The 17,824-nt window shown below is 49.5% G+C and overlaps 2 protein-coding genes across 2 annotated transcripts in view; one reads left to right on the forward strand and one right to left on the reverse strand.

Moving 5' to 3' along the window:
* Positions 1-202: 202 nt before the first annotated feature.
* Positions 203-5,679, reverse strand: LOC127342987 (probable GABA transporter 2). The gene is made up of 6 exons (XM_051369052.2): positions 5,344-5,679; positions 5,028-5,258; positions 4,636-4,733; positions 2,571-2,757; positions 1,330-1,460; positions 203-1,050 (listed from the first exon to the last, which is right to left on the reverse strand). The coding sequence occupies exons 1-6, from the start codon at positions 5,471-5,473 to the stop codon at positions 424-426; spliced, it is 1,404 nt and encodes a 467-aa protein (XP_051225012.1). The 5' UTR covers positions 5,474-5,679; the 3' UTR covers positions 203-423.
* A 5,425-nt stretch (positions 5,680-11,104) lies between these two features.
* Positions 11,105-17,824, forward strand: part of LOC139838075 (uncharacterized) — a 28,199-nt gene continuing 21,479 nt past the window's right edge. Inside the window, exons 1-3 of the mRNA XM_071827428.1 lie at positions 11,105-11,951; positions 12,030-12,293; positions 12,373-12,687. Of these exons, the coding sequence (XP_071683529.1) occupies positions 11,828-11,951; positions 12,030-12,293; positions 12,373-12,687 (703 nt within the window). The 5' untranslated portion in view covers positions 11,105-11,827. The remainder of the gene's footprint in view (positions 11,952-12,029; positions 12,294-12,372; positions 12,688-17,824) is intronic.

Genomic DNA, 17,824 nt, shown 5'->3' on the forward strand with positions numbered 1-17,824 from the left:
GTTTTATATCATAGATGTTGATATTTTTCATAAATATTTAGTTAAGATTTACAAAGTTTGACTTTATTAGCTAAAAATAGGGCGTGAAGTAATTATGATCGGAGGGAATACGTGCCCTGAGTTATCACCACTCTCCGTCCTCTTTGTCAGGATCGGCGCTCCATAGCATCGATCGTGTCAATATTTTTTTCGGCCAATGCTCTGACACTAGCGTGTATATTGCATTTCTCGTAACACATTCCATTTACATGACCCGTACGTTATACTGTACCTAGTGTACACTCAATCGATGGGCGCGTACGTACTTGTGAACTGTTTACAACTAGCTCTACGGAGTAAGGAAACATAGCCTGATTAATTACTTCGCTATACCTCAAGAAATTAAGGGGATTAGGCGCCTAACAAACTTGATTCTACAGTGCTTCAGTCGACGACGTTGTTGCTGAAGAGCTTGAACTGGCCGGCGTCTAGCACGAGCTTCCGTATAGACGCGAAGGCGCCAATGGCCCCGACGCCTACGAAGAGGACCATGATAGCCGTGTTGGCGATGTACATGGGGGACCTCCTCGGCGGCGCGAGCGCGATGTTGTACATGATGACGGGGAGAACGAAGTCCAGCGGGATGAACCCAACGGCGCCGACCACGCCGACGATGTCGCCAAAGAAGGGCAGCATGGCGGCCATGAACGCGCAGAAGGCCAGGTAGAGCGTCCGCAGCAGCAGCCGCGGCACCAGGTTCCGCCGCGAGAACTTGCCCCGCGTCACGTCCGCCGAGTTCTTCTCCATGATCTCGTACGCCACCTGCGAGTAGACGAGCCCGATGGCGAGGAGCTGGAGGAGGACGAAGAGGACGGCGGTGCCAAGCAGCCAGGTCGGCGCGAGGGATGGGCCGGAGTCCGGCATGAGGCTCTTCAGGACGTTGGACTGGACCTGGCTGCCAAACGCCCAGTATCCGCTGATCGACGCGACGTAGAAGGTGAAGCCTATGACGGAGTAGCACAGCACCAGAGCCTTCATCATCTTCCCGGCGGCCGGTGGCGCCAACGTGGCCTGCGAACCAGAGTTCAAAATAATCCCAATGTTAATATTGTAGAATGGGCAGTAATGCGATTCTAAGGCTCAAAACTTGGCCTGTCTATGCAGGCACGATAGGGAGCCCAGACCATCATGATTCTTCAAATGGCCCGGTGTGCCAGGCGTCATGGCCTTTCACAGACTTGTTTCCAGAGTACAATAGCACAACTCCGGGTTGAATCTTTACGAAAACATGGAAGGGGATTTCTGACAAGAATTGACCAACATGTTGCTCAGAAAGCGAACATAGAATACCTGGATTTCAGGCAGTATGCCATTGCCGAAAACGGAGGCCAGGATGGAAATGGATAGGAAGGCATTGAAGGTCTGCTCCGATTTCGATGAGCTTATAGAGTAGTCCTTGGCTGGGGCGTCTTTGGACAAACCTGTCAAGGATGGTAACAGGTCAAATACCATAGAAAAGAGTACAAAGAACTACTAAAATAGACTATAAGGAAGCATTTAATGTAGACTAGACAACTCTTGCCTGAATAGCTTTCTACTTGTACAAAAGATTTTATTAATATATTGTTTTGGAAATTCGCAAAAAAACTATTTAGGAACTTTGCACCAAAGTAGTTCTGAATTTCATGTAAAAATGCTTTTAACTCTGGATTCTTGCAGAAGAATCTAACAAACAAATTCATTTTTTAGTTTGGAATAGCTCACATCGATAATTCCTATTGGTTGGTTTGAGCCTGAAATCGGAATCACAATGATTAACTAACATAAATTTGTATGCACACAATTGAAACAAGATACTCTTCTTTCCTGTAATCGGCCCAGGGAAATTGTCTTTACTCTAGTTCATCGAAAAATAGTCTTTATTTGCAACTAGAATGTAAATATTCAATAAAGGTAGAATCTACCATTGCCTATGGAGTTCTGAAATGCAACTGACTGGTGGCAAAATCGTCAATAATTTGAAATGGGTGATTTAATAGAGAGTTCATTCTGCCAGCTACAAAAGCAATCGCTATTTAGGTGCAATTTAATGTACACCTTTTTCTGATTATTGTTCAGTTGTTAGAAAGGACCACTCTAGTTGTCAATAGTGAAAACCTCAAATCACTCAACACACTGATTACTGCCCACGTGACTAGTGAGGTGATATTCATCAATTTATGGACTAATCTGATATAGTTTGTAGTGCTACGGTTCCCGAGGGGAATCAGCGCGACCTTAACAACGCTACTGCATTTTGTTGAGGAGTGTCACAGATAATGCATTCTTCCGTGTTGACATATCTTTGGCTCTGTGCACATGAGTTTGTTCTGATGTCATACATCAAAGAATCGATAGAAAGGTGTAAGATGTAAATAGGAGTTTATGAAGTAGTAACACTGAAAGATTAAGGCATCTGATTCCCCTGAAATGCCTTCCTAAGTGTGTCAGGAATCTAATTCCTAAATCAGTAATGTATAACTCTCATACCAGAAAAGTATTGGGAAAAGACAGACAGAGGATGTGTCACAACGAGAGTTGAAGCAATATACCTGCTCGAATGCAAGCAGCAGATACAAGGATCGTGTAGCCCAAGCATAGGAGTAGTGAGGCGAAGTTGATGTGCCGCAGCGAGTGAAATGATGGTAGTTGGGAGAGGAAAGCCAGCACCACAGCCACGATGATGATGAAGTGGTAGAGCTTTAGGGGACCATTGGGAGCAAGGCTCGAGTACATGATCTGTTTGGGCACAATAATGATCAGCTTATGCAACTGACGATATAAGAAGAGAACACAAAGCATTTTTTTTGAGTCAATTTCTATGACAGCGGACATCATGATGTTTACGCAATTTCACTGATTGAAAACTTCCATTCCAATTCTTTTGTTTGCTTCTAAGAAATGTGCAAATTGACAAGTCAGCTAGTGAAGTCCGTTCTATCGGACAGACAATAGAATTCAATTTGTTGCTGGTTAATTTATGTTTTACTTTAGCACATATACTGAGGTATTTAGATTTCAAGCCAAGGAGATAATTACAAAAACCCACCACAATTGCGGCTAGGGTTTCAAAAAACCATCACCTTTCATATTTTTGACAGAAAACCACCAGTTTGGTGTAACAGCGTGACAAATACCCACCACTTCGTGAAATGAGAACGGTTTAGCGGGTTAAGCACCAAATTGACATGTAGGGCCCATTGTCAGGCTAACGTGGCAAGTGTCGGAGATGACAGAAAACCACTACTTTACAGTACAGAGATGACAGAAAACCACCACTTTACAGTACAGTACAGAGATCTCCGACACTTGTCATGTCAGCCTGACAGCAGGCCCCACCTGTCAATTTGGTGCTTAACCCGCCAAACCGTCCTCATTTCACGAAGTGGTGGGTATTTGTCACGCTGTTACACCAAACCGGTGGTTTTCTATCAAAAATATGAAAGGTGGTGGTTTTTTGAAACCCTAGCCGCAATTGTGGTTGGTTTTTGTAATTTTCTCCAAGCCAAGAGACATGAAAGACTACATATCTCCTTCATTCATAGTATTTGAATGTCAGAAAAAGTAATACTGTCAGGGATGCATCAATATGTATGCTCAAACCTTCGAAAGCCTGAACAAGAACAAACACTTGAAAATGACAGATGAGCTACTTCACTTGTTGTTTTGCTGATGTGAACACTTGTTTCGTCCACTAATGTATCATCTGAATAAACGGAGTGGGAAACCATCTGTTCTCATGGTTGAAAGAAACTGTACGATAATCATAGTCTTTTGTCATCATAAATGTAATGTTGTCACTAGATGCATGATGGTGACATTCTGCACTGTTGCAAAGAACACACCCACAAGCAACGCCAATCTAAAATCAACTGCATATTTCCCAATCCACAGCATTGGCAAGGCAGCCTTGCGTACATTAGCAGCTTTCTTGGTAATGTGAACTCAACACTGACTCTCAACAGACTAGTTTCTGCGTGCAGATTCAGTAGTTGCAGCAGTGGATATGCGAAAGCAATCCTCCCATGCTGAAGCAACTTGACGCATCGGAGCCCGACTATAATCTATCATGGTTTTCCTACGGTTCAGACTTGAGAATAATGGCATCATATATGCAAGATCTTGTTACTAGATGATGGTGCATATGACTGTGACATATTGCATGGTTGCAAACGACACACCCACAAGCAATGCCAATTTAGACATTAATTGCATGTTTCGTGTACTTCCGGTCCCAAGCATTTGGCAGCAAGCCAGTCTTGCGTATATGAGCAGATTTCTTAGCAGCGTCAAGTGATCACGGACTATACCTCATATCGGAATCGGAGGCAGCAGTTAGGCCAGAACAATTCTGGAAATCAAAACATGCAGTAGCCCGTGCTACATAGAGTAAGTGCACATGCCAGTATGCCAGGTCCACACAAGAACGCCCTTCTACATTTGGGACGGCAAATCTATGTTGAATTTCCTGCTAGTTTGCAGAGAGCAGAGAGCAGACAGCTCTAACTAGCTGTGTCCAAAACGAGGACGATGTCGACGAGGAAACTATTTAGTGAAATTTACCGGCGTAATGAGACAAGTAAATTCAGGTGTTGTTGGAAGGTACGCAGGACGCACCTCGATGCAATCGGCGGCCAGAAGGATGGAGCCGATGCTGACGCCGGTGTTGATGGTCGTCTGCACAATCACCACGAAGTAAAACATCCAGCCGGAGCCTGCATGCAGATTAAAGAGCACACCCACCAAAAAAGGAATCAGATCAATACGTCTTCCCCACACAAACTCGCCAGCACACGCATCCAAATTCATGTCAGGAGGACAGCACACGACAGCAGAGGCGAAATACACCAGTAGTCCTGCCGCTTCATGGCGTGCACACAAACGCAATGCAGCAGGAGAAACGCAACTGTCGCTCGAAGTCGTACTGAACTGAAGGGGCGTTGCAGCGAACGAACGAACACAGTTTGTAGATAGATGTAATGGAGATATCAGTTGTTTGATTACCGTACCGAGCACGTCGGCGGCGAGCTCGCGGAAGCGGATGTGCCTGCGGCCGCGCGCCTCGCAGTGGTCGAGGACGCGGGACATGAGGGAGTACTCGTAGAAGGTGACGGCGGCGACGAGGGAGAGCGCGGTGAGGCCGAGCGCCCACCCCATCCCGCGCAGCGCGTACGGCAGCGTCAGCACCGTCGGCCCGACGATCGCCGTCGTCAGGTGGAACCCCGCGTGCCACCAGGTCCCTGCGGCCGACGGATGAGAAACGGCGGATTAGGATCGAATCACAGCTGGGTCATTGCGGGAGAGGCGCGCGGTGGGGGTACGTACCTTTAGACTCGAGCACGAAGGCGGCGCCGGCGTCCGCGTCGGCACCCGGGGCGGGCTTGTGCGTGCCGTTGCCCGCGGCGGGCACGATCGCCGGGCCGCCGGCCTCGGCGTCGAACGCGGCGGGCGCCATGGGCTGAAGCTCCCCCTACCTGTTGCTAGTGGTTGCGGCGGTTGTATATATCCCACGGGACGTACGGGCACACACGGTCCCTATAGATATCTACTCGGTCGGTTAGTTAAGACAGTACTGTAATAAGGAAGTCGTTATTACGGTTAATCACCGTGCCGCACACGGGCGTTCTAAACTTAAACTGTGATTACTAGGAGACGAGGCGAGGCGTGGCGTGGGGTCTCCGTTCTCTCTCAAGAAGAGCAGAGCACCATGCCAAACGATGCCGCCCCGTATTTATGCAGCACGTTGCGGGGCGAGGATGAAAAAGGTTGCACCTTTGTGTGCGTGATCGCAAAGGGCTTGAAAAGTAGATAAAGGACGCGTTTGGTAGCATGCATCTATTTCGTGGCTCATCGACGCGAACGAGCCATGAACCATAAAAGGTTTGGTAGCCTACCTTTTCTACATCGGAGAGAGAAGCGAGACCTTATTGTTTGGGTGCCTGCACATATACTACTTTCTTCCCTGCTTGTGCAGCCCACATCATGTTTGGTTGCAGATATGACCGTGATGTGGTAACCCTTTCCTTGTAGTGGTGAGGTTACTAAGTATACTTAGCAGATTCAGTTCATCAAAAGTTGCTGGTAATACATAGCAAGTACTTAGCAGACGATGCATCACGAGCGAAGCAACTATACTTCATGATGCATCACACGTTCATCACACGAGGTGTTAGTATATACCACCTCGAATAAGTTCATCATTACAGATCGGGGATCAGGTTCAAGCAAGTCCTAGCTAAAGGAGGGATACGAGACCACCTCCAAAAATCAGCAGATCATGACCAAGGGTGAAGAAGCACTACCCAGGTCGTAAGCTAGCTCCTCCTCTCCGCTGGCTGCAGCTTACGGTACTTGGCATACTCTTCTTTGTTATCTGCAATGAAGTTGATAGCCCTCACCTGCAACTTAGGTTGGAACACCTACGCCCTGCAGACAAACCTAGGTGTGAAGATCGTCTTCATCTAACCATAGTTCGTGATCGGGGTCTCGACGTACTGATGATGCCTCGGGTAGCGCTGCAGTTCACAAGGAACAACTGTTAGTGCGGACGCCATTCACATACTTTCAGATCTATGAAGGAACTCAATGAGGCTTACTACGTGAATGTACTCGTCCGTTGTATCTTCATCAGCAGCATAGAAGCAGCAACCATCTTCGCTCTAGTACAGAATGCGATCGGTTTTCATCTTCAGTATGACGCTCCACTTGGTCCTCTAGTTTCTGATGTGGTTGTAGAGCTGAAGAGTGGTCACATGTATGCCAGCGAATGCAAGAACATCAACAGTTACCTTCTTCATCTGCTGCTCTTTGAACCCATGTTAAAACAGACGCCGCTACAGACGAGCTGAACCAACCGGTTGAGCACAAACTCTGAAAGCTCAGATTACCAAACCATGGCCGGTTTGCTTGAAACCAGACATTGCTCAGCATTGACAATAGGAGCAAAAAGATTAGGGGAGCCCAATAGTATGATCGCCTACATGACAAACACTAGCAGATCAATGAACTACCACTACCATATCCACATCCTTAAGCAGTACCACATCAATGAACTACCACTACCACATCCACATGCTTAAGCACTACCACATCAATGAACAACGAGAAAAGTAAGAGCGGCCTTACAGTCAGAGGAGCCACACGTAGCACTGAGGTCAGGGAAGCAGGGGACCTGACAAACATGCACGCAACACCATCGTCCCAGTGGAAGAGTCAGATGCAACGGCGACAACCGTCCCCGTGGTACAGTCAGATGCAACCTGGACAACCTCGATAACCTCGATCGGCGATGAAGGAATGTCCTACAATGGATTCGTTTAGACCCCCTATGTACCCAAAAGATCTAGATCTAAGGCTACAGTTTGTAGAAGCTTACCACAACTGAAGTCATCGACGCAGAGGAAGAAGACAACCATCCGCGGCCAGTAGCGACGGCCACAGCCACCGTCGTCGCCGCAAGCCTCGCTGACCGTGCGGCTGAGGAAGAGTCGTCCATGTTGCTAGATCGGGAAGGGTGGATGAGCTCGAAATGGGGGGGGGAATGGGGGATTTTGATTTGGCGGTGAGAGAGCCGCCCCTATATACGGTGACGAAATTTGAAGTGTGATGACTGAATTCATCCCGTCGAGATTTCACCGTCCCGCGCCATCTCCCGCAGTGGCTCTGCGGGAATGCGGCATTCTCGAGTTCTGTGGAGATGGGGGCGTGGCTCGCTAGAAACGGCCGATCCGGGTGTTCCTCCAGGGCCTGGCCCGAGGGTGCTTTGAGAAACAGTTCCTACAACAACGCGGGCGAGGCCGGGTAACCAAACGTGTCGAAAATGGTTGGCCCGATGCGAGCCAAGGCAAGGCCAGGCTACCAAACGTGGCCAAGAGCATCTCCAATGTCGCCCCAATAGTGGCCCAGATAGCTATTTGAGGGCCGGTGCGGTTTTTGGGCTCACACCGGCGCCTCCCAAAAAGTGTCGGCGCGGTTTCGAGACCAATAAAAGCGCCGACAACCCCGTGATGGCTCCTTCACGAATCGGGCTGCTGTGTGGGTTGGTATGGAGGAGGATTTGGGTTCTATTGAGGACGGTGGCGCTTGGTGTTCGGCTTCGTTGAGGCCATCCCTGTTGGGGCTTACCATCGCATCGTCGAGCGAACCCTAGATCTGTTCTTGGCTTCTGTGTTCCATCCACAATGGAATTGATTTATAAAAAGCTACGATCCAATCTATCCTCTCTGGGCCTCTGTGATTTCCTTTGCATGTTCACCTCCAACCCAGGTTTCAGCTCTGCATCTTGCCCACTTCCAAGTTCTAATTGTCGTTGCCTAATCGACGGTACCCCGGAGGAGGGATCCTCACGAGGGGAAGAAGAAGTAGGGGCCATAGGGCGGAGTGCACACGGGACGGTGGTACGCGATTTACCCAGCTTCGGAACACCTGCACGACGACAGGGCCTACTGCTGCTTGTCTGGAATTATCTGGGCGCTTTCGCGATGTTACAATGAGTTGAGGTTCTGCCTCTAGGGCTCCCAGGATCCGGCTTATAAAGGCGCACGAATCTAGGGTTTACATGGAGAGTCCTACCCGGATACAGGTTTCCTAACTACGGTACAATGTCTTGCCGTGTACGCCAAGGATCCGCCCTTCCATCTATGTCGTACCGGATCCGGGTCCCTTAATGGGCCTCCGTGGATCCGGGTTCCTCCTCAATGTCGGTTGGATCCGGCTCCTCGCTCCCGGGGCCGGACATCTTCCGTCAGGATCAACAGCAACTGGGCCGCCCGATGGGCCACATGCCTCACCACCATCTGTGGGCCACCCGGGCTTGCCGGATCTTAGGCACTGTCGATGGTACACCCATGAAGTATACCCACAACAGTAGCCTCTCTCTTAGTTCTCCGAGTTTCCCCTGCTGTTTCCGCCTTGCTAGTCCATCATGACCTCCGGCAAATGTTGGTAACACGGAGAAACTTGAAGAACTCCAACTTCACTTTTCCTTCTTTTTCCAACCTATAGCCGGAAAATGCTCCCATCCTGCGGGACTTCATCCATCGACGTTCCAAAGAACATTTCCGGGTTACTCCCTGCTCGCGAATGAGAGCCAACTTATCCTCACGCAATTACCCGGAATCTCAAAAGACTCAAACGGTTCCGCCAATTCTGGCGCCATTTTCGCGTGATTTGTGCGGTAACTTATCTCTAGCCATTTTTACCGCTTAGGGTTTAGGACACGTGTCACGCATCCAACGGTGCGACGCTTGCGTTCCGACCACAGGATGCGGAGCACGAATCTCGTCCCGCCGGCCTATAAATATCCGCCGTCGACGCCTTAACCCTCATTCACCCCCCCCTTCTCACCTCTCTGCCAAGCGCCGCCGCGAGCTCCCTCTCCGCCGTGCCGGAAACTCACCGGAACATCGCCGGAGTTGCTTCGCCGCCGCGTCGAGTTCATCCTGTTCTTAACATCAGCGAGCCACCGTGCAGAAACCTCGTCGCCGGCGACTCCGACCGCCGTAAACGCCATTACGGTTAGTTCTCGAACTTTGCTCTCGCGCTGTAGTTGGTAGGGATGAACTTGGGAAGACGATGCTGGATCCGACTAAAGAACATTTTCCGCCATTCATCTTTTCTTCAGATGTCTTCAACGACTCCGCCTCCAGCCTCTGAACCGATCATGGCCACCCCAATCTCCTCCGCCCCTCCACCTTTCGCTCCAGTTAAGCTGGGTCCTTCAAAGGATTCCGGCAAGGAAACCGAAGGGACTTCCGCTAACCCGGAAAAGGCCTCCGGGGAGGATCAGGCGGAGCACAAGGCAGAAGAGGCCGCTACCAAAAAATCAAAGGCTCGCCAACGAGATGCTGAAGCCAAGGGAAAATGGTGGTCATGCACCACCACCAAGACGGAGTTGACGAATCTCGAGACGGAAGGCTTCCTGCAACCCGGAAGCTGGAGGTCAGTTCCCACTGCCTTAGCCCCAGCTCCGGAGGACAACGAGATGGTGCTCACGAAAGCACTGGTGGAGCGGGGTTTTTCATTTCCGCCTTCGGACTTCTTCCTGGAGATCCTGAAGGTTTACGGGCTCCAACCCCACAACATCTTTCCAAACAGCGTGCTTGCGATCAGCAATCACGTCACCCTGTGCGAGGGCCATCTCCGGGTAACTCCCGAACTTCCTCTGTTTCAATATTACTTCACCGTCAAGAAGGAGAGGATCCGGAACTCCACCGAGCTCGCAACATGCGGATCCATCACCTTCATGATCCGCCCGGGCCGTGTCTACCCCCACACTGACCGCCACGAATCTGCACGGTACTGGTCCGGAGGCTTCTTCTATTTGAAGGACGTTTCCGACCCGGCGAGCACAAGGAGGCTGCCGCCGTTCAAGAACTGCCCCGCCACCGAGCTTCCGACATGGACGCACTGCCCCCATCTCTCCGAGTCGCCCCAGCTCACTCGCGCTGTCAGGCGGATCTGCAAGCTCACGGAGGAGGGGCTGTCAGGGAAGGACTTAACCCTTTCCTGGTTCACCAAGCGGATCCAGCCGCTTCAACACAGGGACCGGCTGATGTTCCAGTACTCAGGGCGCGACGACCCAATGCGCGCCACAAAACACAATCTTTCCGCCGACGCCATCGACAAGAGGATCTGGCTCCTCATCAAGGTTCCGCGTGAACTTCATGTTCACGTGTGCAACAAGGACATTCACACGAATGGTTCCGAAACCGCGGTACGTCGTCTCGACTTTTTAGTCCATTGCTTTCCTTCGCATCCAAACTTTTTGTCTAAGTGTTCAACACTGCATTAGCTTGAGGCGCTCGAAGAAAGTGAACTCGGAACTCTTCTCCGGGTTCCTTCCACCGGCAACACGGATCTGGAGGCTGCATCTGAAGCGGAGGTTCACGAAGCTCCGCGCCCTCCTAAGAGGAAAAGGCCAGCTCCTTCCAGCCCCGCCGCTAAACGTGCCCGCGAAGTGCCTAGCACTGCGGCAACTTGGAAGGCGGAGGCAGAAAAGAAATGCCTTAAGCTGATTAACACCAGCAACAAGGGGCAGCCCACCATCCAGAACTTCTTCAAGCCCTCCGGGTAAGTATCCGTTTCCGAGATCCAAGTTCTAGTTTCACGAGCAATTCCTTAGTTGTTTATGCTTTTTTCTTTTTACTGAAGCTCCGGAAGCCAGCCCCCCAAGGCTCCAAAGGTCTTGAAGAAGAAGGTCAAGCCGTCTCCGGCTTCAGTTCCTGTTACTCCAGAAGTGGAGATCCCACCCAAAGCTTCATCTGCTTCCAAGCCGGATCCCAAGGACATCATCGACCTTGAAGATCTTCCGGAAGATCCCGCAGACCTCGGCGATTCCGCCAAGGGTGCCTCCTCATCTGCCCCTCCTCAAGATCAACCAAGCGCCGCTTTCGCGGAGCCCACCGAGGAAGAATATGAGGAGAAGGTGAAGCTCGTTCAAGCCTCCAACGCGATCCGGGTGGATCCTCAACCGACCCAGTCTCTTCAAAAGCTTTCCCTCGCCGAGCGCCATACGGAAGTTTCCGCCATGCTGAACAAGGTCTGGGGGAAGTCGGATGAGGAGATGCAAGAGCTCACCGTCTTGGAAAACGATCTAAAAGAGTTTTTCGCCAAGCACAAAGAAGTGCGGCAGGTAATACTAGCCCCCAAGCATTGGGTCAGACATTTCCGAGTAACATGTGTTAGCCGATGCTTTCTCAAAATGTACCTTAGGCGGAGATTTAAAAATTTTATTCCTTCAAGAATTTGAATTCCTCGCCAGCCCCCCGGATTTCAAATATCCTGCTAACTCCTCTCTGCTTCTCAGACGATGCGGAAATTGCACGAGGATCTCCGCGTTCATGTGCTGGAGCAGATCACGGAGATCGAAGGGCTGCGTCAGAACGCGGAAAACAGCCGGAAGGCTATCCAGCTTCTTGAGACCCGCCTCCATGGTACGAGATCCGAGTTTTGATTTCATATATTGATATAACTGTTCATGATGCTTGATATGTGCAACTTTCCGCCTTCAGAAGAAACTGCCAAGCACTCCTCGTTTGATGAGCTATCCGCCAAGGTCAAGGTGCTTGAGGCGGAGAATGAATCCCTCAAAACCTTCCTCCAAGAATCCTCCAACAAGGAGACTGAGGCGAGGAAGGAGCTCTCCGAGAAGCATGCCCGCGACCTGGCGGATCTGAATGAAAAACTAGAGAAGAGCCAGGGTCGCGTGATTTCCTTGGTAGCCAAGAACAAAGTTCTAGAAGCGGAGGCGGAGGCCATCGACCAACTTATCTTCCGTAAGCTTTTTTCCGTGTCATTGTTCCGACTGCCTTATATGCTTTCTTTCTAACGGAACTGGACCTCCTTCTTCCACAGCGAGCCTTGGCTTCGAGTGGTCAAAAGAGTCGAACCTGAAGAGGACGGAGGCATACGATGAAGCGCGGATTTCTATTGACGCGTTATTTGAAGCCTGTCGCGGAATCGCCAAGACTCTGTCTCTGAAGAAGGCCAAAACCACAGTCATCGATACGATGACCAATCTTATGGAACAAGTGCCGGATTTCATCAAGGACTGGCAAAAATCTTCAGCACGCGGAGTCGCCTCCCTAGTCTTGGCCACCTGCAAGGCTCACTTCCCCTCGCTCAACTTTGCGAATGTTGCACGTGGAGCCCCCAAGGGTTCCGACATGGGTGCCCTCCTTGCGGAAACCCAAGGCTATGAGCAGTTGTTTGTCAGGCGAGTGAATCACTCGTTCTGGTATAACAAACACGATCTGCCCAAGGGATTTTCCGATGCAGAGGAGGAGGAGGAAGGTGAGCCGGAGTATTATGGGGAAGGCTCCGGGTCAAGCGTCGAGCATTCCGGAGGAGGCTCTGGTGACGACTCCGAAGCCGGATCTGGTGACAGTGACGACGACGGCTCTGCCTACCAGGAATCTGAAGAAGAGGACTCCGAGTAGAGTTCATGTTTAGACAATGAAACAAGTTGCATCATTTTGGCCCCAGAGTGGGTTTGTAATAAGACTTTAAATTCTTAAGTAGCTAGGAAACGAAAAGACTATGCATGGGGCGGAAACACTTATCCTGCTATCCGTTAATATTATGCGCATGTTTCGTTTTATGTTGGAAAGCAAGTGCTGATTTTATCGTTTTTCCGGCTTGCCCGCTTGACCTTCCGCGAGCCGGAGGACCTTAGCCGGAAACACTCGCCAGCGGCGACGAAGCCTAATGGCAATCCGTCCATAACCGCGGAAACAAGCCCCCAGGCATAGGTGCCGGAAATCGCTACTAGGAATCCACGAGTTCGCAACAGATAACAATTTAATCAGAAAACTTAAGCTTACGTCCTAAAGGACGATTTTTGAAAATCACAACTTTCATACACGCCTAGGCGGAAAAATCCAGCTCTACGGTTTTAGTCGGAAAACATACATGATCTAAAAATGAACAAGTAAAGGAGGTAAAAGACTCAGAGAGTGAACCATAAGCTTTATTTCATTGATCATGTATAACTATTACAGAGTTTGTAACTCGGAAAAAATACGCTAAGTGTAGAAAGGACGTAGCTGTGCGATGTTCCAAGGGCGATCTGTCTCGTCGTAGATGTCATCCGGATCCTCACGCTTGCGTTTCCGGTGCCAATTAGCAGGTCTATCCTTCAGCTCGCGGAAATCAACAAGGTAGTACGACCCGTTATGAAGCACTTTGCTAACGACGAAGGGTCCTTCCCATGGAGACTGCAGCTTATGGTCTTTCACCTGTCGAAGGCGGAGGACCAGGTCTCCTGCCATGAAGGAGCGATTCCGAACTCGACGACTGTGATAGCGTCGGAGCTTCTGCTGGTAGATGGCGGAACGCTAGTCAGCTAGATTCCGAGCTTCGTCGATCAGGTCCACAGATAGCTGTCTGGCCTCGTCAGCTGTTTCTTCATTGTAGGCGGAAACTCGCGGTGAATCGTGGATGATGTCGGAGGGAAGTACGGCTTCGGATCCGTATACCAGGAAAAATGGGGTAAACCCTGTTGATCTGTTAGGGGTAGTTCGTAAACTCCACAAAACAGCTTCCAACTCGTCAGCCCAAGCTCCAGCTGCTCGTCGCAGCGGTTCTTCAAGGCGCGGCTTAATTCCTGATAATATTAGGCCGTTAGCCCTTTCGACCTGACCATTCGATTGTGGATGAGCCACAGATGCGAGGTCCAGTCGAATCCCTACTGTCTCACAGTAATCCTTCAATTCTCCATGTGCGAAGTTTGTGCCATTGTCTGTGATTATGCTGTGTGGGATGCCGAATCGCATCACGAGGCTGCAGACAAATTTTAGTGCCGTAGCACCATCGGCTTTCCTCACTGGCTTTGCCTCGATCCACTTGCTGAACTTGTCAACAGCGACCAGAAGGTATTCAAAACCGCCAGGAGATGATCTTTTTAATTTACCAACCATATCGAGCCCCCAGACCGCAAATGGCCAGGTGATAGGTATGGTCTTCAGCTCTCGGGCTGGAGCGTTTGGTTGAGTAGCGTAGTACTGACAACCTCGGCAGGTCTTGACTATCTTGTCAGCATCTTCTTTAGCTGTGAGCCAGTAAAAACCTAGCCGGAAAGCTTTTGCAACGAGTGACCTGGGGACGGCATGATGCCCGCAGTCCCCTGCATGAATCTCTCTGAGGATTTCAATGCCATCTTGATTGGAGACGCATTTGAGAAATACCCCTGTTGCGCTTCGTTTGTAGAGCTGTCCATCAACAATGGTGTAGGATCTTGCTCGTCTGACGATCTGTCGCGCGAGGACCTCATCCTCTGGCAACTTCTGATCGATGAGGTAGTCCAGGAAAGGCTGTGTCCAAGCCGGAATGATAGCCATCACTTCCCTAGCCGGAGATACTGCCACATCTGGGTTTTCCGGATTAGCGCCCTTCACCGAGGGTATCCGGAGATGCTCCAGGAAAATTCCAGGCGGAATTGGCTTCCTGCCGGATCCGAGCTTGGATAGCATATATGCCGCTGCATTGTCATCTCGCCTGACGTACTTGACTTCGTATCCAAGGAAATGTTTGGCGATCTCGTCAACTTCGTCTCTATAGGCCGCCATGACGGAATTTCTGGCGTTCCAGGTTCCGGTTACTTGCTGTGCCACCAGGTCTGAATCTCCGCAACATATAATGTGCTTGATCCCTATCTCCTTGGCGATGCGCAATCCATGTAGTAGAGCCTCGTATTCCGCCATATTGTTTGTAGCTTCGAAGTGTATCTGCAGAACATACTGCAGTTCTTCTCCGGTAGGGGACTTCAGGGTGACTCTGGCTCCCGAGCCTTGATGCTGCTTGGATCCATCGAAGTGCATAACCCATGTCTCAGGTTCCGGCTCCAGGTTCATATCCGGAGCTTCTGTCCAATCTGCGACGAAATCTGCCAAGACCTGGGATTTGACCGCGGTCCTGGCTTTGTAGTTGATGTCGAAGGCGGATAACTCAATGCCCCATTTTGTTGTGCGTCCTGTTGCGTCAGCGTTGTTGAGAATCGTTGACAGCGGAGCCTTGCTCACGAATGTTACTGGATGTTCCTGGAAGTAGTGTCTCAGCTTCCTGCTGCCTAGGAATATGTAGGGATTCGTTGCATAGAAAACAAAAAATTTCCTACCGCGAGAACGCAATCCAAGCCAAGATGCAATCTAGAAGACGGGAGCAACGAGGGGATGATCAATACTAACCCTTGAAGATTTCCAAAGCCTATAAGAGTAGGCTCTTATTGCTGCGGTAGACGATCACTTGCCGCTTGCAAAAGCGCGTAGAAGATCTTGATCACGGTGCCACAATCGGGCAGCACCTCCGTACTCGGTCACACGTTCGGTGTTGATGAAGATGACGTCCTTCTCCCCGTTCCAGCGGGCAGCGGAAGTAGTAGCTCCTCCTTGAATCCGGCAGCACGACGGCGTGGTGGCGGTGGCGGTGGAGATCTCCGGCGGAGCTTCGCTAAGCGTGCGGGAGAAGAGGAGGAGAGAGGGGGCGGCTAGGGTTTGGGAGAGGGGGTGGCCGGCCACCTAGGGGTGCGGCCAAGCTATGGGCTTGAGGTGGTCAGCCCCCTCTCCTATGCCCCTCATTATATAGGTGAAAGCCCCAAGTGTTGGACTACAAGTCTTCGAATAAGACCCGAACCAAAAACCTTCCATGTGTAGGGAAACCTACCCAAGGTGGGAATCCCACTTGGGGTGGGATTCCCCCCTTCCATGAGGGGGGTTGGCCGGCCACCCTTGGGGAGTCCACCTTGGACTCCTCCCCTTTAGGGTTGGCTGGCCATGCAAGGTGGAGTCCCTCCGGGACTCTACTTTCCATGGTGATTTCTTCCGGACTTTTCTAGAACCTTCTAGAACCTGCCATAAATGCACCGGATCATTTCCAAACTTGGAATATGACTTCCTATATATGAATCTTATTCTCCGGACCATTCCGGAACTCCTCGTGATGTCCGGGATCCCATCCGGGACTTCGAACAAAACTTCGAACTCCATTACATATTCAAGTTCTACTATTTCAACATCAAACCTTAAGTGTGTCACCCTACGGTTCGTGAACTATGCGGACATGGTTGAGTACTCTCTCCAACCAATAACCAATAGCGGGATCTGGAGATCCATAATGGCTCCCACATATTCAACGATGACTTAGTGATCGAATGAACCATTCACATACGATACCAATTCCCTTTGTCACGCGATATTTTACTTGTCCGAGGTTTGATCATCGGTATCACTCTATACCTTGTTCAACCTCGTCTCCTGACAAGTACTCTTTACTCGTACCGTGGTATGTGGTCTCTTATGAACTTATTCATATGCTTGCAAGACATTAGACGACATTCCACCGAGAGGGCCCAGAGTATATCTATCCGTCATCGGGGTGGACAAATCCCACTGTTGATCCATATGCCTCAACTCATACTTTCCGGATACTTAATCCCACCTTTATAACCACCCATTTACGCAGTGGCGTTTGATGTAATCAAAATACCTTTCCGGTATAAGTGATTTATATGATCTCATGGTCATAAGGACTAGGTAACTATGTATCGAAAGCTTATAGCAAATAACTTAATGACGTGATCTTATGCTACGCTTAATTGGGTGTGTCCATTATATCATTCACATAATGACATAACTTTGTTATTAATAACATCCAATGTTCATGATCATGAAACGATGATCATCTATTAATCAACAAGCTAGTTATACAAGAGGCTTACTAGGGACTCCTTGTTGTTCACATAACACACATGTATCAATGTTTCGGTTAATACAATTATAGCATGGTATGTAAACATTATCATAAACTCAAAGATATTATAATAACCATTTTATTATTGCCTCTTGGGCATATCTCCAACAGTCTCCCACTTGCACTAGAGTCAATAATCTAGTTTACATTTGTAAAGATATAACACCTTGGCCTTCCAGTGCTTTATCATGTTTTGCTCACGGGAGAGGTTTTAGTCAACGGATTTGACATGCTCAGAACCGTATGTATTTTGTAATTCATTTGCGTCTCAACGCATCACTCATTTCCAAATGAGTCGGCATTAAATATGTTTTGTCTTCTGGTGGAACCTTAATTCCGCGGTCTGAAATATGTCACTAATATTGTCACATACAATATAGCTTCAAAGTTCTGACTCTGTCGGAACTACACCAAGTTCTAAAAGATCCTCTTGACTTAACATCCTTTGTCATTGTCAAAACAATGACATACTCTGCCTTCTTTTGTAGAATCCGTCACAATATTTAGAACTCTTCTAAATCTAGCATAGACAACTTCTAGCTCATTGTGCTACCTTTTAAAC

This window comes from Lolium perenne, chromosome 3 (assembly GCF_019359855.2).
Source record: "Lolium perenne isolate Kyuss_39 chromosome 3, Kyuss_2.0, whole genome shotgun sequence".
Taxonomy (NCBI): Eukaryota; Viridiplantae; Streptophyta; class Magnoliopsida; order Poales; family Poaceae; genus Lolium; species Lolium perenne.

What these genes read in the sequence shown, in the direction of transcription:
- LOC127342987 (XM_051369052.2), bottom strand. Translation starts at nt 5,473, where the DNA reads ATGGCGCCCGCCGCGTTCGACGCCGAGGCCGGCGGCCCGGCGATCGTG. An exon ending in GCTCGCCGCCGACGTGCTCG is followed by an intron (nt 4,734 to 5,027) that starts GTACGGTAATCA and finishes ATCTGCATGCAG; the next exon opens with GCTCCGGCTGGATGTTTTAC. An exon ending in GCATACTGCCTGAAATCCAG is followed by an intron (nt 1,051 to 1,329) that starts GTATTCTATGTT and finishes TCTGGTTCGCAG; the next exon opens with GCCACGTTGGCGCCACCGGC.